The sequence below is a fragment of the Dama dama genome, chromosome X (genome assembly GCF_033118175.1).
Source record: "Dama dama isolate Ldn47 chromosome X, ASM3311817v1, whole genome shotgun sequence".
NCBI lineage: Eukaryota > Metazoa > Chordata > Mammalia > Artiodactyla > Cervidae > Dama > Dama dama.
Genome location: NC_083714.1, coordinates 27,925,083 through 27,950,927, shown reverse-complemented (window position 1 = coordinate 27,950,927; position 25,845 = coordinate 27,925,083). Strand labels below are relative to the sequence as shown.

At 38.3% G+C, this 25,845-nt stretch overlaps 1 protein-coding gene across 1 annotated transcript in view; it reads left to right on the top strand.

Moving 5' to 3' along the window:
- The window catches only part of TENM1 (teneurin transmembrane protein 1), an 887,850-nt gene that overhangs the window by 559,125 nt on the left and 302,880 nt on the right, over positions 1–25,845 (top strand). Inside the window, exon 9 of the mRNA XM_061137497.1 lies at positions 20,192–20,344. Coding sequence (XP_060993480.1) covers positions 20,192–20,344 — 153 coding nt within the window. The remainder of the gene's footprint in view (positions 1–20,191; positions 20,345–25,845) is intronic.

Genomic DNA, 25,845 nt, shown 5'->3' with positions numbered 1-25,845 from the left:
AATTGTAACTTGTGTAGTTTCCTTTATGCATACCTGTAGTATCTTTCAAATTAGATATTATTATTTCTAGTTTATATGTGAAAATTGACACCCAGAGAGGGTAAGCACCTTGCTCTGAACCACACAGCTAGTTAGAGGAAGGGCCATCACTCTTCAGATCTGTCTCACATTTCAAAAATAGCCTGTGACGCCCTCATTTATTAACAGTAACTGGCCTCTAAAAATGAACTCCTATAATGAATACTGTTTTCTAACCTGCTTTGTAAACATCATTTTTTATTTTGTAACATTTTCCTACAACATTATTTTTTTCTTTTTAATTTTGGGGAGGGGGTGCTGTAGTGGGTCTTTGTTGTTGTAGCCAGGCTTTCTCTAGTTGAGGCAGGCAGGGGATGCTCTCCAATTGCAGTATGCAGGCTTCTCATTGCAGTGGCGTCTCTTGTTGCGCAGCACAGGCTCTAGGGCCCACAGGCTTCAGTAGTTGTGACGCACAGGCTTAGTTGCTCCTTGACATATGAGATCTTTCCAGACCAGGAACTGAACCAGTGTTCCTTGCATTGGAAGCCGGGCTCTTAACCACTGGGCCACCAGGGAAGCCCTACAACATTATTTTCAATTGCAGCATCATCCTCTATTGTGTACAGTCACTAATATAATCAATCCCTATTGGCTGTATATTCAAGTACTTTTCCTTATCTTGCTGTTACATACAGCATCATGTTTAATATAGTTGTTTTAAAATTGATTCAGATCATTTTCTTAGTATGTATTTCTAAAAATGGAATTACTGGATCAAAATGTTCAAAACCATCTCCAACACTTTGGGTACATTTTGCCAATTTGCCCAAACGTTTTGCAACAATTTATACTCCTACCAGCAGTACAGGAGAGTGCTCATTTCTCTGAACCCTTGAAAACTTTTGATATCATCATTTATTTTTTTAAAAGCCATTTTTATAGGCAAAATGATATTTCAGAGTTTTAGCTTGCATTTTATAATTACCACTGTTGTTGAGCATTTTAAAATGTCACTGCTAACTTGCGTTTCTTATTTTACAAATTGCCTGTTGATATCTTTTGCCCATGTTTCTACTAGAGGGCCAACTTATATTTATTGTTTTATAAGAAGTTTTATATCATAAATATTTTTATATAAACTGCATATTTTAACATTGACTGAAAAGGAATCAAAATTATAATTTTAAGTCAAGGGAAAAAATGAAAACTGAGAGACTGCCATATTCTTTTCCCACATTTCCTGATATCCTGGCAAAACATTTGAGGTAATAGTAAAAAAAAAAAAAAGAAAAAAAGAAATTTAGACTCATTTTCAATAATTATGTGAATTTGAGTAAACTTCCCACTGCCTACCTTTTCTTTAAAACAAAACTTGACTCTTTCAAAAATAGAAAACAAGGCCTTGGACAGCAAAGTGATTAGTTTTAACAAAACTACTAAACATGTTGAGATAAAAAAGAAAAGAGATTGTAAAACCAATAGAAAATGTATGGTGTATACTTCACCTGTATGTAACCCAGTAATCCAATAAAATAATCAAAGTATCCATATAAAAAGATTCTATGCATGTTCGTGTATTTCGAATGGATGGAAGATTGTTAGCGAGCTTTCAGTTCTCCCCTAGGCACTTACCTGAGATGGATGGATGAAATTAGTTGGACTAATCATTCTGTGGGCAAAGAGCAGAGTTTTCCTCTATGCAGAAGCAACTGGTTGGCATAAAACTTTAACCTATAACATTGGCCTCATTAGCACAATATTCCAGCCAAATGACTTCAGTACAAAATGTCAATGACTAGCAGAAATGGATCATATCTTCCCTTGGTCCCGAATAAGAGAGAAGCTGGTTTTCTGTGTGTCCTAGGGCATAGCACGTCCTCTCTAGCTTTCAGTTTCCTCTTCTGTAAAATGAGATTGAACCAAATGGTTGGTCTCTGGTCTTGCATATATGTTTTTGTTTTTTTCCAAAATAAGCTTTTCATTTTGGAACAAGTGGAGATTTACAGAACAGTTGCAAAGATAGTACAGAAAATTCCCATACACTTCTCTGGTTTCTCTTATTATTGACCATGGTACACTTGTCACAGCTAAAAAGCCAACATTGAATATTACTGTTAACTGAACTTGACACTTGATTCAGATTTTACCAGTGTTTCCCCAATGTCATTTTTCTGTTCCAGGATCCCATCCAGAATAGGATATTACATTATGTGCCATGTCTCCCTAGTCTCATATAGTCTGTGACAGTTTCTTAGATGACCTTGACAGTTTTGAGTAGCACTGGTCAGGTTTTTTACAGAATGTCCCTCAATTTGAATTTCTCTAATGTTCTTATGTTAATACTTGGGGTAATGGGCTTCCCTGGTGACTCAGATGGTAAAGAATCTGCTTGCAATGTGGGAGACCCAGGTTCAATCCCTGGGTTGGAAAAATCCCCTGGAGAAAGAAATGGCAACCCACTCCAGTATTCTTGCCTGGAGAATTCCATGGACAGAGGACCCTGGTGGGCTACAGTCCATGGGGTCGCAAAGAGTCAGTCATGACTGAGCAGCTAACAATTTCACTTCACTTTCTAAGGGTTTGGAGGGGGGAAGACTAAAGAGTTACCATCATAACATCATATCAAGGATATATGCTATTAATGTACATGCTATCACTGATGATGTTAACCTTGCCTGACATAATGTTTCTGGGTTTCTTTACTGTAAAGTCACTCCCTCCCTCTTTTATAAACTATTAGTCTGTGGCCTTTTGAGCTCTGACATACCATAATTTTATTATGTTACATACATAAGGTTCCCTTACCCACACAGATCAATTTGCTAGACTTGCATCCATCACCCGGAAATGCATACTTGTGCTGGGTAACTCAGCTGAAAATTTTCTTGGAACCCATTGCATACTATACAGCTATGTGAGACTTATCAGTTATGCTTCATAAAATGAGACTCTAACCACTTTCTACTAACCTTTGTAGAAAGGTTACTCTCTACATTTCTTAGTAAATAAATGATGACAAATTTTAAGGATGCTCTGATTTCCGGAAACCTTTTGAACCCCAAATCTACAGCTTCCAAATTGCAATGACCAATATGATGGAGAGGACTTCCCTGGTGGTGCAGTGGTAGAAGCCCACTTGCCAACGCAGGGGATTTGGATTAGATCCCTGATCCGGGTAGATTCTGCATGCTATGGAGCAACTAAGCCTGCACACCACAACTACTGAAGCTCGTGCACCTAGATCTTGTGGTCCACAACAAGAGAAGCCAGCACAATGAGAAGCCCGCACACCGCAACTAGAGGAAGCCCATGCACAGCAATAAAGACCCAGTGCAGCAAAAAATAACTAAGTAATTAATTTTTAAAACTCCCTTTGGCATCTTGAAAAAAAAATATGATGAAGAAAAGGAAATGAGCAGGTTTGCGGGATGTTGATGGGGGTGAGGAGAGAAATGAAGGTCTGTTCTGAAGTCAAGGATTTGGAATTAGGAAGTCAGGTAAGGTTTGTGTTTAATTCTGCCATACAGCATGTGAAGATGGCAGCTGCAGTTCTCTCAGGAGAGACTTAAGCTCTACTTAAGTGGTGGTGGTGGAGTCGCTCCGTCGTGTCTGACTCTTTGCGACCCCATGGACTGTAGCTCACCAGGCTCCACCATCCATGGGATTTTCCAGGCAAGAGTACTGGAGTGGGCTGCCATTTCCTTCTCCAGGGGATCTTCCCGACCCAGGGATCGAACCCGGGGCTCCCGCATTGTAGACAAACGCTTTACCGTCTGAGCCACCAGGGAAGTCTTAGTGCTACTCAAAACCTCTACACTGCTCTCCCCCAACAAGTGCAAATACATAAACCTCTTTTAGGACAGGCAAGCAAAGGATGCAATGGGTAAGTGACCTTCTGCTTTTCTCCTCTTCCAAGGTAGTTTTGGAAAGGCTAACTTAAGGGGTCAATTAACCAGACCTAGTAATAATGGTTAGCATTTATGGAGAATTTATTAAGCATTTTTCTAGATACTTTACACATACTGACTCACAAGAACCCTATGGAGCAGGTGCTATTATTACGCACATTTTATAGTGAGGATACTGAGACACAACAGTTGGGTAACTTGCCCAAGGTCACTCTGATACTAACTGTAGCAGAGTTGTGATTTGAAACAAGACACCTCCACTCCAGACACATGACAACTGCCTCCGTTTACACAAAGTGGAAACTCCAGGAGGGCAAGCATTTTTGCAACCGAGCAGTTACTGTTGTATCTTCGACACCTAGGACAGAGTCTAATACATAGTAGTTGGACAACAAATAATTATTGCATGAAAGGACGAAAGGCTTGAAGACTCTGATCATGAGTTAAGCCCAAACACTGATGACTCTTCCAGAAGAACACTGTCATGATGCCACCTCAGAAAACTCAGAACAAACTAGGTCATTATAATCTCCACCACGGCTTCCCTGGTGGCTCAGATGGTAAAGAATCTGCCTGCAATGCGGGAGACCTGGGTTCAGTCCCTGGGTTGGGAAGATCCCCTGGAGAAGGGAACAGCTACCCACTCTAATATTCTGGCCTGAGAACTCTATGGACAGAGACTGGTGGGCTACAGTCCATGGGGTGGCAAAGAGGACCGACTTTCATTTCACACTATAATCTCTACCAACTCATTCTACCGCCCGCTCTGATCAAATCTTACAAGGCACAAATCTCAAGATTCAAGTAAATCTCAAGTTTGCAGAAGAACAAATACCATATATCTATGGCTGTGACAATATGATGCCAGATCAGAAAAGTAAGTTTCAAAGCACCAGCTTCAGGGGTTGAGGTCATAAATCAATGAATACGTTCCCATTTTTTAAATTTAAATACATATACAGCAAATGGGTAAGAGGAGGAGAGAGCTTCTGTGTAGGTCTGTTCCTCACTGTCCATAGTCACCAGTTTTATTTGGATTGTTTTTTTAAAGAACATGCCTATTATTACCAATAAGCATTCAACCAGGAAAGAGAATGAGAGACTGTTTAGGAATCTAAGTGGTGGTGGTGGTACTTCAATAATGATGAAGTAATAGACAGTGATTTGGACCATAGCAAAAGGGAAAATTCACTGAGCAGAAAACACAGTAAAATGAGAAAGAAAAAGAAAATTTTAAGGAAGAATCAAAAGTGCTGACTCCTGGCTAAATTGATATTTTTGCTGCATTATTCATTAAGATAGGGTTTTTTTGTTGGGGGGGGGGAGTCCCATCATTATGCTGCCTATTTCTCCTGACTCCACAAAGCAAATAATAATACAAAAGTAAATAAGTTTTGAGTTATTGAGAGCACTTATTGTTGCTGTGACTTGAGATGAAAACACTATATAATTGTGTCTGTCTGATAAGGAATTCACAGATGGGCCCGTTATGCAACTGCAAATGGAGATCATATATTAAACCTGTGATAAGGTACCCAAATAGACATGTTATTTATAAATATTGCTGCAGCCTTGGAATGGAAAATACAAAATACATAATAAATGAAAGTTTTAAGATAATATAATATAGAACTGGGATATTAAAATGATTTATTACCTTGATAGAATCTTTTCTAGCCTCAATATTGGGTAAAACTAGGACTGTACTAAGGCAAAAAAAAAACAACAGTATGTGGCAATAGAGAATATTTCATTTCACTTAGGAGAGGAAATATAAGGATTCAAACATGTGACGCAACAAGAAAGGTGTCCTTATTACCTCCATTATTCTGTCTCAACCTTTCCTTTAATTGGCATTTAATTTTACTGTTTCACCATGGCAAACCAGCAAAATGTGTTATGTAAAACTGTTCAGATTACAAAATGCTGTTCTTGCTTATTTTTTTTTTAAATTAGTGAGGTCCTTCTTTCAAAGGAAATTCTACCCATACCCGACATGACAGCTTTTCAGGCTTTTAAAAATGCTTGAAAGGAATCTCACAGCCATACTGACTCCATTCAAACTGCTTTGAAAAGGAACATTTAAGTATGTTTTATTTATGTTTACGATGTCGTGCAAGCACAGATAATATTTTTAGTAGAAAATGTATATGTATAACCCTAGGAAAAAAAGAGAAAATTTGAATGAAACTGCTGAAGCCAAAGTAAGGCACCATAAATAAACATGTATTACTTCCTTTATTTAGTTCTTGAAAAATGCTTCTCTGAAAACTAATGGTTTTCAATCCTGCATGTAATCTGGTTATTACCAGGATAAAAACCAAGATCTGAAGGTAATTTATCAAAGGGCTGTAGTTTACTCATATACCAATTTGATGTTTAATGTAATGAAAATGGGATTTATTTTATGATGGAAGGATAACCTGGTTTCTGTAATGTTAGCAGTCAGTACATTTAATTCAAGTAGCATTTATTTTTGCAGTGATGTTCCCTCTTGTAGAAGTTCTCGCTTCACATCATGTCCACTGAAGTATCAGTCTGGTGAGATTGCTTCTCACAGGAGTGAACTTGAAAGCCTGAAGTCATCAGGGGTCACCATCTGGGTAATATACCAGGTATATTTTTCAGGAAGGGAACTGTTTAACATACAAGTAGATCTGTAGCTTTGACAAGCTTTGGAAGTAAAGTACAAAAGCAGTAGCAGTCCTTAGCCCGAAGGAACATGAAACAAGATATATAACGGAGCTAGTGGGAAAAATTTTTTTTTTTTTTTACAAAAAAAAGGAAGAGCAAATTATATTGAAAAATAACACATGCTTTTGCCTTAGCATGATTTGAAACATGAGAGCATTTATAATGGGCAGGACTTTTATCTATAAGATATATTTCATATTTTCTAAATAAATTGATTTGGTCAAATTCGAGGATAACACCAAAAAATTCTTGCAATAAAAAATTATAGCTTGCTTGGCTGAATATGTGTGCAGTTTGAGATACAAGATGAATTTCCTGAAAGCAGACTTTTATTTGCCTTGCAAATCTTGCAATTTAAAGGTTTACTTGTGTATTCATTACCAAAGCTCTATTTCCCTTGTTATTAAGGGGATTGGAATATTATCTGTAAGAGTGTGTGTTGTGCTCATTGCTCAGCCATGTCTCTTTGTGACCCCATGGACTGTAGCCTGCCAGGCTCCTCTGTCCAGTATTCTTCAGGCAAGAATACTGGAGTGGTTGCCATGCCCTTCTCCAGGGGATCGTCCAGACCCAGGGATTGAACCTGGGTCTTCTGCATTATAGGTGGATTCTTTACCACTGAGCCACTCGGGAAGCCCTGTAAGAGTAAGACAGTGGACACAAAACACCAAGAGATACAGAAAAACATGGAAGTGTTCATATCTTTTGACCCTGGCATTGTGAAGATATGCCAGTAAATTTAATTGCCTAAAAAGATTCTTACCAGCATCCAAATTTTCCTGATTCAGTTATTTTGAGGCTAATTTTTTAGGCCATTACATTTCAAAATATATCTGTGGAGCTTTTGGACAAGGCTTTTGTACTCCCAGTTCCTTTCAATCAAAAGAGTTCTATTTTATCTTTTGATGCATTTGGGGTTATTCATATTTAATTGCCGAATTGTTCTGATGCTTTTAAACGTTGTGAAAAGCTCTACTTTAGACAGAAAGCAAAAATACAAGAGATGGAATAAAACAACGCATCTATCCATTCAGCTTAAAAAAGATTTGTTGAGCACCTATTTTTTATTGTATAACAGTATGTGAATACAGTATCATTGTAAAAGATTCTAACAATACTATGAAAATGTTGACTTCCCCCAGCTCCCCATTCTAAAGATCAATAATTTGGTATTAATCCTTCCAGTTCTCTTTCCATGTATTTACATATACATAGAAATACCTTTTCTTTTATTTACATAGGGTCATTAGTTGGATGTGCCTTGTTCTACATTATTTTTTATATAAATCTTAGAGCTCTTTCCATGTCAGTGCATATAGGTCATCTAGTGGTGTGCTGATAAATGTTTAACAACCAGCTCTCTGGGTTTAAAAAAAAACAAAACTTGATTTGCAACATTTGCTGATTCCTGCAGTGTTAATACACCCAATACCGGTGTGAAGTCATTGAAGGAGGAATTGGGAAGGGATGTACACTGTTGGCTCTTGTAAACCATTAGAAAACACACCACTGAGTCACTCCTTTTTCGGTCTCTCTCTTTTTTTGGGGGGCGGGGGAGGCATCTTATTTTGAAGCGAATTGAGACTTTACAGAAAAGTTGCAAATACAGAACAGAATTCTATAAACCTATCACTTTTCCTGCCAATATTAACATCTTGCATAACCATAGTGCCATTGTTTTTTTTTTTTTTATTAGTTGGAGGCTAATTACTTCACAACATTTAAGAAATTAGCATTAGTATGATGCTATTAGCTCATTTATTTTGGATTTCTTCAGTTTTCCACTATTTGCTGTTTTTGTTCCAGGATCCTATCTAGTATACCACAGTGCATTTAATTGTCATGTCTCCTCTCATCTCATAGTTTCTTAGTATCAGTCTTTTTCATTCTTACATAGGGTTTCATATTATGGGTATATCAGTCTTTCATAGATGGATATATTGGTAGATTTTTTAACCATATTAACAGAGTCATTATATTAACAATACTATTCTGAACTTCCTTGTACATGGCCCTATAGGCACATATAGGCATGCTTCCCAGGTGGTGCTATTAGTAAAGAATCAGCCTGCCAGTGCAGGAGACATAAAAGACACGAGTTTGATTTCTGGGTCAGAAACGTCCCCTAGAGAAGGGCATGGCAACCCACTCCAGTATCCTTGCCTGGAGAATCCCATGGACAGAGGAGCCTGGCAGGCTATAGTCCATGGGATCACAGTCAGACATGACTGAAGTCAGACATAGACTATTAAGTATGGATTTGATGAGATTACATTTTTGATGAGATTTAATTGGTTTGATTTGACTGGATAAAAATAACTGTTGTAAATAGGCCTTTAGTGATGTGGTGGTCTATGCCCCGATCAGTAATGCTGAAGAAGCTGAAGTTCAATTGTTTTATGAAGACCTATAAGAGCTTTTAGAATGAATACCCAAAAAAGATGTCCTTTTCATTATAGGGGACTGGAATGCAAAACCAGGAAGTCAAGAAATACCTGGAGTAACAGGCAAATTTGGCCTTGAGGTACAGAATGAAGCAGGGCAAAGGCTAATAGAGTTTTGCCCAGAGAACGCACTGGTCATAGCAAACACCCTCTTTCAACAACACAAGAGAAGACTCTACACATGGACATCACCAGATGGTCAACACTGAAATCAGATTGATTATATTCTTTGCAGCCAAAGGTGGAGAAGCTCTATACAGTCAGCAAAAACAAGACCAGGAGCTTACTGTGGCTCACATCATGAAATCCTTATTGCCAAATTCAGGCTTAAAATAGAAGAAAGTAGGGAAAACCACTAGACCATTTAGGTATGACCTAAATCAAATCCCTTATGACTATACAGTGGAAGTGATAAATAGATTTAAGGGACTAGATCTGACAGACAGAGTGTCTGACGAACTATGGACGGCGGTTCATGACATTTTACAGGAGACAGGGATCAAGACCATCCCCAAGAAAAAGAAATGCAAAAAAAGCAAAATGGTTGTCTGAGGAGGCCTTACAAATAGCTGTGAAAAGAAGAGAAGGGAAAAACAAAGGAGAAAAGGAAATATATACCCATTTGAATGCAGAGTTCCAAAGAATAGCAAGAAGAGATAAGAAAGCCTTCCTCAGTGATCAATGCAAAGAAATAGAGGAAAAGAATAGAATGGAAAAGACTAGAGATCTCTGCAAGAAAATTAGAGATACCAAGGGAACTTTTCATGAAGAGATGGGCTCAATAAAGGACAGAAATTGTAGGGACCTAACAGAAGCAGAAGATATTAAGAAGAGGTGGCAAGAATACACAGAACTATACAAAAAAGATCTTCACGACCCAGATAAGCACAATGGTATGATCACTGATTTAGAGCCAAGCATCCTGGAATGCGAAGTCAAGTGGGCCTTAGGAAGCATCACTATGAACAAAGCTAGTGGAGGTGATGGAATTCCAGTTGAGCTATTTCAAATCCTAAAAGATGATGCTGTGAAAGTGCTGCACTCAATATGTCAGCAAATTTGGAAAACTCAGAATTGGCCACAGGATTGGAAAAGGTCAGTTTTCATTCCAATCCCAAAGAAAGACAATGCCAAAGAATGCTCAAACTTCTGCACAATTGCACTCATCTCACACACTAGCAAGGTGATGCTCAAAATTCTCCAAGCCAGGCTTCAGCAGTAGGTGAACCATGAACTTCCAGATGTTCAAGCTGTTTTAGAAAAGGCAGAGGAACCAGAGATCAAATTGCCAACATCCGCTGGATCATCAAAAAAGCAAGAGAGTTCCAGAAAAACATCTACTTCTGCTTTATTGACTCTGCCAAAGTGTAGTCCTATTGTGTGGATCACAATAAACTGTGGAAAATTCTGAAAGAGATGGGAATCCAAGACCACCTGATCTGCCTCCTGAGAAATCTGTATACAGGCCAGGAAGCAACAGTTAGAACTGGACATGGAACAACAGACTGGTTCCAAATAGGGAAAGGAGTACGTCAAGGCTGTATATTGTCACCCTGCTTATTTAACTTATATGCAGAGTACATCAGAAGAAACACTGGGCTGGATGAAGTACAACCTGGAATCAAGATTTCCGGGAGAAATATCAATAACCTCAGATATGCAGATGACACCACGCTTATGGCAGAAAGTGAAGAAGAACTAAAGAGCCTCTTGATGAAAGTGAAAGAGGAGAGCGAAAATGTTGGCTTAAAGCTCAACATTCAGAAAACTAAGATCATGGCATCTGGTCCCATTGCTTCATGGCAAATAAATGGGGAAACAGTGGAAACAGTGTGAGACTTTATTTTGGGGGGCTGCAAAATCACTGCAGATGGTGATTTCAGCCATGAAATTAAAAGACGCTTACTCCTTGGAAGGAAAGTTATGACCAACCTAGACAGCATATTAAAAAGCAGAGACATTACTTTGCCAACATTCCATCTTGTCAAGGCTATGGTTTTTCCAGTGGTCATGTATGGATGTGAGAGTTGGACTATAAAGAAAGCTGAGAGACAAAGAACTGATGCTTTTGAACTGTGGTGTTGGAGAAGATTCTTGAGAGTCCCTTGGGCTGCAAGGAGATCCAACCAGTCCATCCTAAAGGAGATCAGTCCTGAGTGTTCATTGGAAGGACTGATGTTGAAGCTGAAACTCCAATACTTTGGCCACCTGATGCAAAGAGCTGATTCATTTGAAAAGACCCTGATGCTGGAAAAGACTGAAGGCAGGAGGAGAAGGGGACAACAGCAGATAAGATGGTTGGATGGCATCACTGACTCAATGGACATGAGTTTGAGTAAACTCCAGGAGTTGGTGATTGACAGGGAGGCCTGGCATGCTGCATTCCATGGGGTTGCAAAGAGTCGGACATGACTGAGCAAGTGAACTGAACTGATGTGGTAGTGAGCTGTGGGGGAGGGGAAGCATTCTGTGATCCTATAATTAGGTCTCAGTCTTTAGTGAGCTTTTCCTCTGGACTGTGAACTTCACACTGATTTCTGAGTTATTTTTTTTTTCCTCCCCCATCAGGTGAACCGGATGGCTAGATTAGATTGGAGTTGGGAATAGGCATACCTCAAAGACATTGTGAGTTTGGTTCGAGACCACTGCAATAGGGTGAATATTTTAATTAAAAAATCACATGAATTTTTTGGCTTCTCAGTGCATACAAAAGTTATGTTGATAACATAATGTTTTATATTAATTATACAATAGCATTTGGTCTAAAAAACAACAATGTGCATACCTTAATTGAGAAATACTTCATTTCTAGAACCATCATCTGATCCTTCAGCAAGTCATAAACTTTTTGACTGATGAATGGTCTTGCCTCCGCGTTGACAGCTACTGACTGATTAGGGTGGTGGCAACTAGGGGTAGGGGTGGCTGTGGCAGTTTCTTAAAATAAGTCAACAATAAAGTTTGCTTCAGGGAGTAACTCTTCCTTTCACAAATGATTTCGCGGCAGCATGCAATGCTGTTTGATAGCATTTTACCCACAGTAGAACTCCTTTCAAAATTGGAGTCAATCCTCTCAAAACCTTTCCCTGCCTTATCAACTAAGTTTATGTAATGTTCTAAGTTCTTTGTTGTCATTTCAACAGTCTTTACAGCATCTTCCCCAGGAGTAGACTCAATCTCAAGAAACCACTTTCTTTGCTCATCCATAAGAAGCAATGCCTCTTCTTTTAAAGTATTAGCTTAAATTTTCAGCAATTCACTCACGTCTTCAGGCTGCACTTCTGATTCTAGTTCTCTCTGTATTTCTACCTTTATATTTCTGCAGTTACTTCCTCTACTGAAGTCCTGAACCCTTCAAAGTCACCCAAGAGGGTTGGAATCAACTTTTTCCAAACTCCTGTTTATGTTGATATTTTGACTTCCTCCCATGAACCACAAATGTTCTTAATAGCATCTAGAATCCTTTCCAGAAGGTTTTTAATTTAATTTGCCTAGATTCATCAGAGGAACCTCTATCTATAGCAGCTGTAGCTTTATGAAGTGTATTTCTTAAATAATGAGACTTGAAAGCTGAAATGACTCCTTGATCCATGGGTTGCAGAATGGATGTTGTGTTAGGAGGCATGCAAACAACATTAATCTCATTGTACATCTCCATCAGAGCTCTTGGGTAACCACATGCATTGTCAATGAGCACTAATAATTTGAAAGGAATCTTTTTGTTTTAGCAGTAGTTCTCAACAGTGGGCTTAAGGTATTCAAGAAAACATGTCATAAACAGACGTGCTGTCATCCAGGCTTTGCTGTTCCATTTATAGAGCATAGCCTGGGTGAATTTAGCATAATTCTTAAGTGCAATAGGATTTGCAGAGTGGTAAATGAGCACTGGCTTCAACTGAAAGTCATCAGCTGCATTAATCCCTAACAAGAGAGTCAGCCTGTCCTTTGAAGCTTTGAAACCAGGCATTGACCTTCTTCCAACAGAAAGCCACTTCATCTACTTCGAAAGTCTGTTGTTTAATATGTAGGCAGCTCAATAATTATCTTAACTAAGCTCTTCTGGATAACTTGCTGTAGCTTGTACATTAGCACTTGCTGCTTCACCTTGCACTTTTAAGTGATGGAGATGACTTCTTTCCTTAAACTTCATGAACCAATGTCTGCTGGCTTCAAACTTTTCTTCTGCAGCTTCCTCACTTCTCTCAGCCATCACAGAATGAAAGGGGAGTCCTTTCTCTGAATGAGGCTTTGGTTTAAGGGAATGTTGTGGCTGGTTTGATCCTCCAGACCACTAAAAACTTTCTCCAAATCAGCAATAAGGCAGTTCTACTTTCTTATCATTCATGTGTACACTGGAGTAGTACTTTTGATTTCCTTCAAGAACTTATCCTTTACATTCACAGCTTGTTTAACTGGCATAAGAGGTCTGTCTCAGCTTTCAACATGCCTTCCTTGCTAACCTTCATCATTTCTAGCTTTTGATTTAAAGTGTGACTCTTCCTTTCCCTTGAACACCCAGAGGCCATTGTAGGGTTAACTGGTCCAGTTTCAACATTGCTGTGTCTCAGGGAATAGGAAGGTTGGAGGAGAGCAAGAGAGATGGGGGAATGGCCAGTAGAGCGGTCAGAACACACATAGCATTTGTCAGTTTGTCAGTTAAGTTTGCTATCTTATATGGGCATGGTTCATGGCATTCCAAAGCAGTTAAGGTAGTAACATCAAAGATCACTGGTCACAGATCACCACAACAAATATATTGATAATAATAATGAAAAAGTTTGAAATATTGTGAGAATTACAAAAATGTGACACAGAGACACAAAGTGAGCAGATGCTGTTGGAAAAATGGTGTTAATAGACTTGCTGGACACAGGGTGGCCACAAACCTTCAATTCTTAAAAATCATAATATCTGTGAAGCACAATAAAGCAAAATGCAGTTAAGGAATGTAGGTCTGTTGTGATTATTTCTTTAAGGCAGATTCCTAGAAGTAGAATTCCTTGGTCAAGGAACATTCCCAGTATAAATTTTGATAGACAATCAATAGCAATCGCAAAAATGCTTTCCAAAAGCAATTTACCACTTTATAGACCTATCAGCAGTATATAAGCAAGAGTACTTCTTGACTCTCAGGTGCCAAGTTAGGGACCAGGGACAAAAAGATGAAGAAGACATGGTACCTGTCCTGTCAGTGCTTAAAATTATGAGGCATTCATATAAGTAGGTATCCTCAATATAGCATGGTAAGTTCTGCGGCACAGTTTGGAAAAAGAAAGACCATACCGCTTTGTGAAATGCCCTAGATAGTCAAGATCAACACTGTCCAACAGAAATACAACCCAAACCACATATAGAGTTTTAAATTTTATTATTGCCACATTAAAAATGTGATGAGGAAATGGTGGAGTTAATTTAAATAAATTTTGATGTAATCAAATATATATCTAAAATATTAACATTTCAGCATGTAATCAATACAAAAATTATTAATTGGATATTAATTGGATAATATCTCCTTTATATTAAGTCTTTGACTCTGACTAATCACATTTCAAATGCTTGGTAGACACGTATTGCCACGTTGTGGCTGCCATATTAGGGTACAGACCTAGGTCATTCAGCATGCATTTCCTATATCTACTTCTGAAGCATTTCTGCAGTCTCTCCCTTATAAGTGTATATTTGCCTATTGAAGGGGATTGGAATGGGGAAGTATTATTGATTATAAACATTACTAGACATCATCAGTCTTAATTATGAGAAACAAAGGCCAACGTCCTAACACAGAGAGCAGAGAAATAACTGCAGAGAGACTTGGAGGTTTCAGCCTATAGAAATATGAAAAAAGTGCTTCTTATGAAGTCAGCCTGCCTTGAGAGCCAAGATGCTTGATTGAGTTTGACAATTGGGGACAGCAAGATACTCCATTTGTTACCTTAACTTTGTAATAAATTTATAATTTCAGAGCATAGCTTTTTGCAATTGGATAAAACAGGAAGGATAAGAATTATAAAATCTACAGGACTCAGCACTAAGGAACATTTGTGAGGAGAGCATTAGGAACTGCCATTCTTAATCAACTGAAAAGACATTACTCCTAGAATATCTGAATAGGCAGACACATTCTGTCCAGACATTGAATTTCAGGGTAGTGCAAGTATTGGAATGGTACTTCTTGAGAGATCTGGGTAGTGTCCAACTCTACTCATTGAGTTTGTATATTTTTATATATTTTATATATGTCTTTAGGAAAAAGAATTTTGACTTTGAAGTCAGGAGTCATTGTATTAGATCTACTGTAACCAGTAGTGCTCGTTTATAGGTAAATGTTCTGGCATTGTGTGATTTAGTTTTATTACTTTCTGTACCACTCTAATGACAGAAAGTGAAGAGGAACTAAAGAGCCTCTTGATGAGGGTGAAGGAGGAGAGTGAAAAAGCCAGCTTAAAACTAAATATTAAAAAAAAAAAAAAAACTAAGATCATGGTATATGGTCCCATCACTTCATGGCAAATAGAAGGGGCAATGGTGGAAGCAGTGACAGATTTCCTCTTCTTGGACTCTAAACTCACAGCAGAACAGCAGATGGTGACTGCAGCCATGAAATTAGAAGACGATTGCTTCTGGGAAGGAATGCTATGACAAACCTAGATAGTGTGTTTAAAAAGCAAAGGCATCACTTTGCCGACAAAGGTCTGTATAGTCGAGGCTATGGTCTTTCCAGTAGTCACATGCAGTTGTGAGAGCTGGACCATAAAGAAGGCAAGTGCTGAAGAATTGATGCTTTTGAACCGTGGTGCTGGAGAATACTCTTGATAGTCCCTTGGACTGCAAGGAGATCAAACAAGTCAAGCTTAAAAGAAATCGACACTGAATACTCATTGAAAGGACTGGTGCTGAAGCTGAAGCTCCAATACTTTGACCACCTGATGAGAACAGCCGACTCACTGGAAAAGACCCTGATGCTGGGAAAGATTGAGGGAAAGAGAAGGGGGCGACAGAGGATGAGATGGTTGGATGAAATCACCAATTCAATGGATTTGAGTTTGAGCAAACTCCAGGAGATAGTGATGAACAGGGAAGCCTGGCATGCTGCAGTCCATAGGGTCATGAAGAGTGACTTGGCAACTAAACAACAATAACTTGTAGTTTATTGGTGATCAGTTTGTGAAGTAGATTAGAGCACAGAGATAACAGGATTGTGGTTCCAATCCTGTTTTGAGTTTTCCTACCACTCTTCTCTTTCCTGACTGAGCTCTGGTCACACTGAACTCCTTAGTGTTCTTCACATAGTTCATATAAGACTTCAAGGCTTTCTGTAAGTCCTTTTCCTTCTTCCTTGGAGGTTTTTTAACTAAATATTCATATGGGTTCACTTCATTCAGATCTTGGTTCAAATATTACGTACTCCAAGAGGTTTTTCCTGACTACTCTATTTTTTTTTCCCTTTATAGCACTTGTTACTGGTGGGTATTATTTTACTCACATGAGTTATGGAAGGGTAGAGCTTTTGTTTTTTTATTCACTGCTATAAATAGAAAAACAGTGCCTGGCACAAACTAGGCATTCAAGAAGTACTTGTTGAATCAATATGTGAATATAACTTAACACTGCCCTGTTTGTTCACTACTGGTTGTACCCTTACTTCTAACCAGTGGGCTCATAATGTTTATACTTGGGTTTGGGGAACTTGCTTAAACTGTGGCTATAAATATGTAACATAGATCTGGATGGTGATCCACTAGAAGCTAAGGACTATGTATCTTCCTCATTGGGTATCCAAGGCTGATATGCAACCAATATGCTCAACAGGCTATGTTGGTTGTTTATATCCAACATCCATATTTGTCAGCCAATACCTTTGCAGTCATGACTGTTTATTACCTTTTCCTGTATTCCCAACATTCCCCGTGTACCCAGCATATGCTTTGAAAATATTTGTTGAATGAATCAATAAGTACATCCCCATAATAGAAGTACTGCCATATCTTTCCCGTGGATGTGCTGGTATATCCTGAAGTTCAATATAATTTTGTACTTTGGTCATAGTGTTAAAAAAAAATACTATTTCTAACAGAACTCAAACACTCGAGTTGCTTAGTTACCCCCAATCTACCCTGCACATAAATGCTCTCTTTGATTTCTTTTCACGTCTCAGTATGTGGAAGTTCAGTTTGGAGGAGAGAAAAAACCCATTGCCTTGCCATGGTACCCATAGTCTGTAGAAAGTCACTTTCATTAGGTATTCATGCAAATATACATTACTAGGTAACAACTTGTTACCTAGAAAAGATACAACTAAACTAAAAAAAGAATTAGAAAGTTTTACCACCCTCAAAGGGTATTTGACTAATTGTGCATACCTCTTTATCTGTCTTGATTGGCTAGAAGCAGTCCATTTCATTTATGATGAAAAATTAAACCTTATTTTGTTATTTTGAAATGATTCTCAGCACATGTATTTTCTCTCTCATTAAGTGCCCTCGTGTCTGACCCTTTGCGACCCCATAGACTGTACAGTCCGTGGAATTCTCCAGGCCAGAATACTGGAGTGGGTAGCCTTTCCCTTCTCCAGGGGATCTTCCCAACCCAAGGATCAAACCCAGGTCTCCTGCATCACAGGCGGATTCTTTACAGCTGAGCCACAAGGGAAGCCCCCTTCAAGAAACCAGCTTACCTTAAATAAACCATATAAAATAGCCCTTGATCTTCAAACTGAAAACTACTATGCCTTTTGTTCTTTATGGCCCATCTAATTTCAAAAAAAATATCTGAACCAAGAAAGTCAAGCACATTTTCAGTGTAACTTCTAATATCCATCATATTCAAATTATTTAGGGACTGAGTAGACTGAATTTTCTATAAAGCTGATGAATACCTTTAATTGGAGCGAGTATGTTAAACCAACTGTACTTTGAGCAAGGAAATCTCAGGGATGTCCTAATAGAGCTCTATTAGCATGCCATCCTGTACCTTATTCAGAACCAGTATCATCTGAGTTGCAGTTGTTTCCAATAATTGCAAGAGAAATTCATCAGACAGTACTGGCCTTAATCCAAATAAAAGGGTAGAAACCAATTAAATGCTTAAAAGTTTTAAGGATAAATTAGAAGGTAGGTGTTAGAAATCTCTTTGGCTCAACTCAAAGTGGATGAATGATTTTTAAATAGGCTATCTGGCTAGCTTTCCTGTTCTTGGTTGTTAATTCATATGCTATATATTTGTGTTAGACATATAAATTAGCCCCTATCAGACTGCCTAGAAACAAAAAGGAAAATATGAGATGGCTTATGAACAGATGAACTTTTTTTTTCCCTTTTGGTTAATGTTGAAAATTGCAGTGAGAAAACAAAGGATTACCCCACCTTCTGTCCTAGGCACTATTTTCTCCTAACATTCTCTTCACTCAGTAATCTCAATCATTCTCACTTCAACTATTGCTTATGTGCATATTTGATTATGCAGTCTTTTCCTAGCCTTTATGTTTCTCCAGAATTTCAAATCCTTGTGTCTGACATGACTTTCTAGGTAACCCTTCAGTCCCTGGAACGTGGCATCTCCAAATATGAATTCATCATATTCCTCCTGGGGTTTCCCAAGTGGCACTAGTAGTAAAGAACCTGCCTGCCAATGCAGAGACATAAGAGATGTGGGTTTGATCCCTGAGTCAGGAAGATCCCCTGGAGGAGGGCATGGCAACCCACTCCACTATTCTTGCCTTAAGAATCCCATGGACAGAGGAACCTGGCGGACTGCGATCCATAGGGTTGCAAGGAGTCAGACATGACTGAAGCAACTTGGCATGCATGCACACATATTCCTCCCATCAATCCTCCCTTCCCCAGACCACCTAGTAAGCATTTAATAAACACATATCTGGTACCAACTATTTGTAGCTAGTACTAAGCTAAGTGTGAAATCCCTAACTCTGTTAATGGTTCCACCATGCTTTCAGTTATCAGGCTCAAAACCTTAATCATTTTGGTTTCCGTCACTCTTTCCTATGCCCATCCCCAGCACACCTACACACGTGCACATTAGTGCAAGCACACACCCACCCACTCATACACAGAGCTTGTTGCCAAATCCTGAGATGATGTTTATGCAATTTCTCCTTAAAGAATCACCTTCTTTGCATTCACACAGCCACCACCCTACATGAGGCACTCATCATTTTTCACCTACATTATTACAATGCCATGCCAATTTGTGTTCTTGCCAGAACTTTAGGCCTCCGATCCATCCTTCTCCACATTACTACTGGATTTATCATTCTACAAAGGGTGCTCTGATGATATCATTTATTTGCCTAGAAACCATCAGTGCTCCTCATTGCTATCAAATTAATCTTCCTAAAGAAAACTGATCCTATTACTCATCTATTCAGAAAATGGCAGTACCTCCCAGTTGCCCAGTAAATTGAATCCAAATAGCTAAGGGTAGCATTCAATGTCCTCTACAATATGGCCCTTATCTACTGTTCTGGCCTTAATTTCCACTAACTTCTGTACATAGTTAAACTTCAGTCAACCGCAACAACTTCCTTTGCCTCAAATACATCCTGTGCTTTACAAAGTCATATTTTGTTCAGCCTGCCCCCTCACCCCACCCATTCCGGACACCTGCCCCACATATCCTTCAAAGTCTATCTCAAATCCTACTTCCTTCATAAAACCATCCCTGATCAACCAAGCCAATTTTACTCTATTGTTCCTTTAAAATATTTCTTTTAAAACAAAAATTTCTTTTTTTCCCCCAGATGGCAAACATCACACATGTTCATTGTAAAAAATATAGACAATACAGAAATCATAAAGATGAAAATTAAACTCCTCCATAATCCCCCCATACTGTTAATATGTTGCAGTATATCCTCTCAACCCTTTCTCCGGACAGCAACATATGTACATACACACACACACACACACACACACACACATATATACACGATATAGATCATGTAATTCATATTGTTTAGTAGCCTGATGTTTTTCATTTGATGCATCATAAATATTTCCCATGCCATTACATAGTCTTCTGCAACATGATTTAATAACCACTTAATCTTGTATTATTTATAATATCATCAGTTATTTAATTAATCTTCTATGGCTTGTTTTCTTGCAGCAGTACATTTGTTCGGCCTGACTTGGCAGTTGCAACCCGCTGAAGGACAGCTCTATGAAAATGGAGTTAGCAAGGGGAACAGAGGGACCGAATCCATGGATACTACTTACTCTCCAATTGGAGGAAAAGTTTCTGATAAATCAGAGAAAAAAGGTACCGATCAAAATATTGATTGATTATTGATTATTTTTTTCTATTTTGGTCATTAGCACCAAATCTGGGATGGTTTCATTTCACATTAAATTTCATGATCACTCAAAAGAAATACTCTACGTGTACAGAATAAATATATGTAAATGTCTTGTGAAAAGAGAATCTCTATTGCCTTGAGTAAAAACCAATTAAACTTTTCAAATATATTGGCAATTTTCAAAATAGATAAATATTTACAGGATGGAGGTTTCAATACAGTGGAAATTGCATTTTACATATAGCTACCCTGAAGCAACGTGGGATTTTGATTAAGTTCTCTGTGTTCAAGCTGAGCATTTATATATAACATTTTACAAAGAGTATATGGAAATTTCTTCTGTTTATAATAAGAAAATGCCTTCTATGTGTGATACAAGGGTGAATGTTTATGTCAATGTGGGGGAATATGAATTGTTTCCTCATTGGGAAACATGAATTCTTCCTAGTTGGGGAAAAGAAAAAAGCACTTTGAGCATAGAATTGTTAAATTTAACCAACCTAAGTTTGAACTACCTGACTTATTTACAATAAATATCATAGTACCAGCAGTCTGAACATCTTATTTCATGCTAAATTATCTTAGTCTTAAAATTCAAATATTGGAAATTTATGTTGTGATTTCTCTTGATTTGTCTTGATATAGGATACAGTATAGAAGAGCCATGTAAAATATCAGTACATCAGTTCCAAAAGTAAAAGTTGCAAACAAAATGTATAATCACTACTACCCTAAAAATATTTTTAGATCAAATATAAACAAATGAATAAATGAATGACTCAAACCCTACCCTTAAGAAGCTTATAACTTTTAGGGGTGGAAAATCAGTTTTGGTTCACTAGTTGAAAATAGATTTGTATAGTTATTCTGATTACTATGCTTGTGTTTTTAGTTCCTTTCTTGGAGTTATTTTGGGGTCTTGTTCCATTTTTCTTTGCTTTTGAAAAAGGAACTTTGCTTTGGTCTATGCTTCAGTTAAAAATTAATGGTTAGGGTTCAGAAAAACATTATGGTTTATTCTAGTTTTCAATTCACAATGCAGTTTGCTTTATGTCCTTCCTTAGAATTATTGTTTCTGGCCTGAGCTGACCTTTCCCAGCAATTTCATTGTTGCTGCTGAGAGGGGTTGAGGGTAGTACAGGGGTCACAGTAGGCAGAGGAATGGGTCTGAATACACTTGAGCTTGGATATTTTCTCCCTTACCTTCTCTCCTACTATTTATTTCATTCCTTTATATCTGCAAATACAAGAGCCACCACTTGGCATCATATGCCTAGGTTTTGCCAGGTACACTGAAAATCATGAATTGTCTGTTTGGTAAAAAATAACAGGTTATTGCATAGCTGTCATCAAAGGATATTCATTTTTTTATTCTAATTCAGGTTTCTATAGTCCTTTCCAAAAAAATAGTTTGACGATGATGATGATGACTAAATTGTATTAAATAATTACCATGTGCCAAAAATTATTCCAGACACTTAATATGTAGGGCTTCCCTGAAAGCTCAGTTGGTAAAAAAAATCTGTCTACAATGTCTACAATCCGTCTAGAAGACCCTGGTTCGATTCCTGGGTCAGGAAGATCTGCTGGAGAAGGGATAGGCTACCCACTCCAGTATTCTTGGGTTTCTCTATGGCTCCACTGGTAAAGAATCGCCCACAATGCAGGAGAGCTGGGTTCGATCCCTGGGTTGGGAAGATCCCCTGGAGAAGGGAATAGCTACCCACTCCAGTATTCTGGTCTCGAGAATTCCATGGACTGTGTAATCCATGGGGTCACAAAGAGTCAGACACGACTGAGCGACTTTCACTTTCACTTAACATGTATTATATCATGAAAGTAACACTGTGGTCCCCATTTTCCAAATGAGAAATTTAAGCACAGAGAGTTTAAGTAATTTTCCCAAGGTAACAAAGCTAGAAACCGATCTGATTGCAGAGATCTGTCTCTTAACTTTTGCATTCTACTGAAATTCACACATGAAATGTAAATAAAAATCACAAAAAACATTTCACACACTGAAAGCAGAACCTCAGTGTCTATTCATGATATATTTTAGATAAATTCTGTATGCATGTCCAACTCTTTGTGACCCTATGGACAAACTCTGTATACCTCTATTTTAATGTATTGTGACAAGTTTCATAAATGAAAAATGTTTTTAAGTGTATGCTCAGTTGCAACAAGAAACAGGCCAAAGCAATTTCAATTTAATACTTATTAAGAAAAATCATTAAAGGTTGATGCCATATATTCCAAGTTATTATCTTAAACTGACTTTTTATGAAAGTCTAAACAAAACCTTAATAAGAACTGCACATCATAGTCCTGCTCTATTAGGTCTTTACTGCATATTACTTACCAAGTAAAAACATAGTGCCTCTTTTATAATGTCATGTGTATACTAAACCAATCCTTGCAGAAGATGTAATATACTGTAAGGGTATTTTCAAATGGTCAGTGTATCCGTTTACAATTTTTTAGACATCACACAAGCCCATAAATACAGTTCTAAAAACATGTCTTAATATCAACTTGAAAACCAGATCATTCTTTTTACATTGTTTTCTTTACTCTCCTAGAGAATTGGACAATATAGCATTGTAGTTAAGAGCCTGGACTCTGGAGTCAGATTTGGCTTTGAACACTGACTGATTTTGTCATTTACTGGCTCTCTAACCTCAGGCAATTAAGTAACACAGTCTTGCCGAACCAGGGTTTCCCATGTGGCACTAGTGATAAAGAATCTGCCTGCCAACGCAGGAGACATAGAGACTCGGGTTCAATACCTGGGTCAGGAAGATCCCCTGGAGAAGAGCATGGCAACCCACTCCAGCATTGCCTGGAGAAGTCCATGGACAGAGGAGCCTGGCGTGCTACAGTCCATAGGGTCTCAAGGAGTCAGACAGGACTGAAGCACTTAGAATGCAACATGCCTTGCTGAACCAGTGTCCTCATCTGCAACGTAAGGGTGATGATAATAGTAACTGTCTCATACAGTGGTTTTAAGAGTAAGTGAGACAATGAATGAAAAGCATATAGCAGTGTTAAGCATATTTTTTAATTTAGAAAATTTATTATAGGGTCAAATGATTGGAAAGTTACCTTGAGTTTATTGGCATCCTACTAGCTACTATAGATCCTGCTTTCAAACTGACATCAACTTTTTCATTTCAGATGATGTCCTCCCTAGCGTTTAGATGTTTTCTCTCTTTAAAGTTTGATCTCTCTTTACTTACCAATTTAGCATCTATTATTTTTAAATTATCATCATCTTCATCATCAAAGGCATGGATAAGTAGAATGGCACTTTAAAAATAATCAAATTCTACTGGAATTGGTCCCCCATTAACTGTAGCTGTATGTATCTGCTTCTCATTAGGAGATGAAAGAATTTTCTTACCACTTATTTTTCAAAATGGAAGAAAAAAAGAATATTTGATTATAGACATTTAGTGTGCTAGAATTTTCTTTTTGAAATTTATTTGAATAATTTAAATTTAATTTCAAAAAGAAGACATAAGTCACAACCACATGTTGGAATCTACCAGAAAAATCAGTTACCATTTTTCGGTAATGTAGTATTGAAAGTATTGTTCTAAAACAGGCCCTACTACCTTAGAAGCTAACAAACTAGTCATAACTCATTCTCTTTAGCTCATAAATATTATGTAACAACTGGTTTAAACAAAGAAGGGGATATAAACAAATGAAAGACTTGTTCCCAGACCTGAGTCATGTAATGTCCATAAACTGAACTATGAATAACTGCAGTGTAATTTATCAACAGATACAGAATGTTAAAATCTTAAACATTATCAAATCCAACATCTGTATTTAAAGATGAAGAAACTGAGGTCCCGAAGGGTCGAGAACACACAGAGAGAACTGGGACTAGAACCAAGGACACCTGGTTCTACCTCTTTTGTTTCTTCATCTGTTATTGTAATGATGTAACACAAACAAAACATATAAATTGCTAAAGAGGTTTTCTAAGTGGGTATCAAAGACAAAACTGAGCCAACAAGAAAAGCTATTTTATTGAGGCCATAGCAATAGACAGAGCACCCCAGATTCAAAGATCAGAGTGTGTGGGCCAGGTGGTTTTGCCCAAGACTTATAGGAGGAATACATGATTTACAGTCGGAATTGTTTCGTACTCAGGAAATCTCCGTCACTCAGATGAACAGGAAACCTTTTCTGTGTCTATCTAGTTGAAGAGAAACAAATAGTTCTAATCTCAGCTAATTATTTATGAGAGAGAATGGGAAATTGAAGAATCTGTATCTGGCCTTTCAACAGATTCCAGCCAGAAGGGAAAGATCTGTGTAAACAAGGGAGTCGTATACAATTCTGTGGGAGTCCTGAGAAAGAAAGGACAGAGAGCTTTAATCTAATAAGTCATAGGCAAAAAGGTTTTCAACTTGGTTATTTCTGTTTATTTGTTTTGTGGTAAGCCACTTCCTAAAGCATAAAAGGGTGGAAGGACGTCTGAAAGGAAAAGCTTGGGGGAATCCCTTAATCAGCTCTGTACTCCAGGAGCATAAGGCTGAGGTAAAATCCAGCATTGTCAGTAGCAATTTGAATGTGGAGAAAGTTTATTGGGTAAATGAGGGGACTGAATTCCTGTGGGTTGGATGCCCAAATAGAGCACCAGGAATGACAAGGGTGGGTGTAGAGACCAAAAACTAAAGGACAGTAAGCGAAAGTTGCTCAGTCGTGTCCGATTCTTTGCAACCCCATGGACAGTACAGTCCATGGAATTCTCCAGGCCAGAATACTGGAGTGGGTAGCAGTTCCCTTCTCCAGGGATCTTCCCAATCCAGGGATCAAACCCAGGTCTCCTGCATTGCAAGCAGATTCTTTACCAGCTGAGCCACCAGGGAAGTCCAAAGGAAAACAAAGACAGCCCTTATCTCCTTTACAATTGACATTTCCTTTATGTCCATCCTACAAAACCTACCTCTGCAAAGTTGAAGAAAGAGAACTAAGATATTTGCTAATCAACATCTGCTGACTGTACAACCATGTAAACAATGTATCAGTTCAGTTCAGTCGCCCAGTCGTGTCCAACTCTTTTCGACCCCATGAACCGCAGCATGCCAGGCCTCCCTGTCCATCACCAACTCCCGGAGTTTACTCAAACTCATGCCCATCGAGTCGGTGATGCCATCCAGCCATCTCATCCTCTATCGTCCCCTTCTCCTCCTGCCCCCAATCCCTCCCAGCATCAGGGTCTTTTCCAAAGAGTCAACTCTTTGCATGAGGTGGCCAAAGTATTGGAGTTTCAGCTTCAGCATCAGTCCTTCCAATGAACACCCAGGACTGATCTCCTTCAGGATGGACTGGTTGGATCTCCTTGCAGTCCAAGGGACTCTCAAGAGTCTTCTCCAACACCACAGTTCAAAAGCATCAATTCTTTGGCATTCAGCTTTCTTCACAGTCCAACTCTCACATCCATACA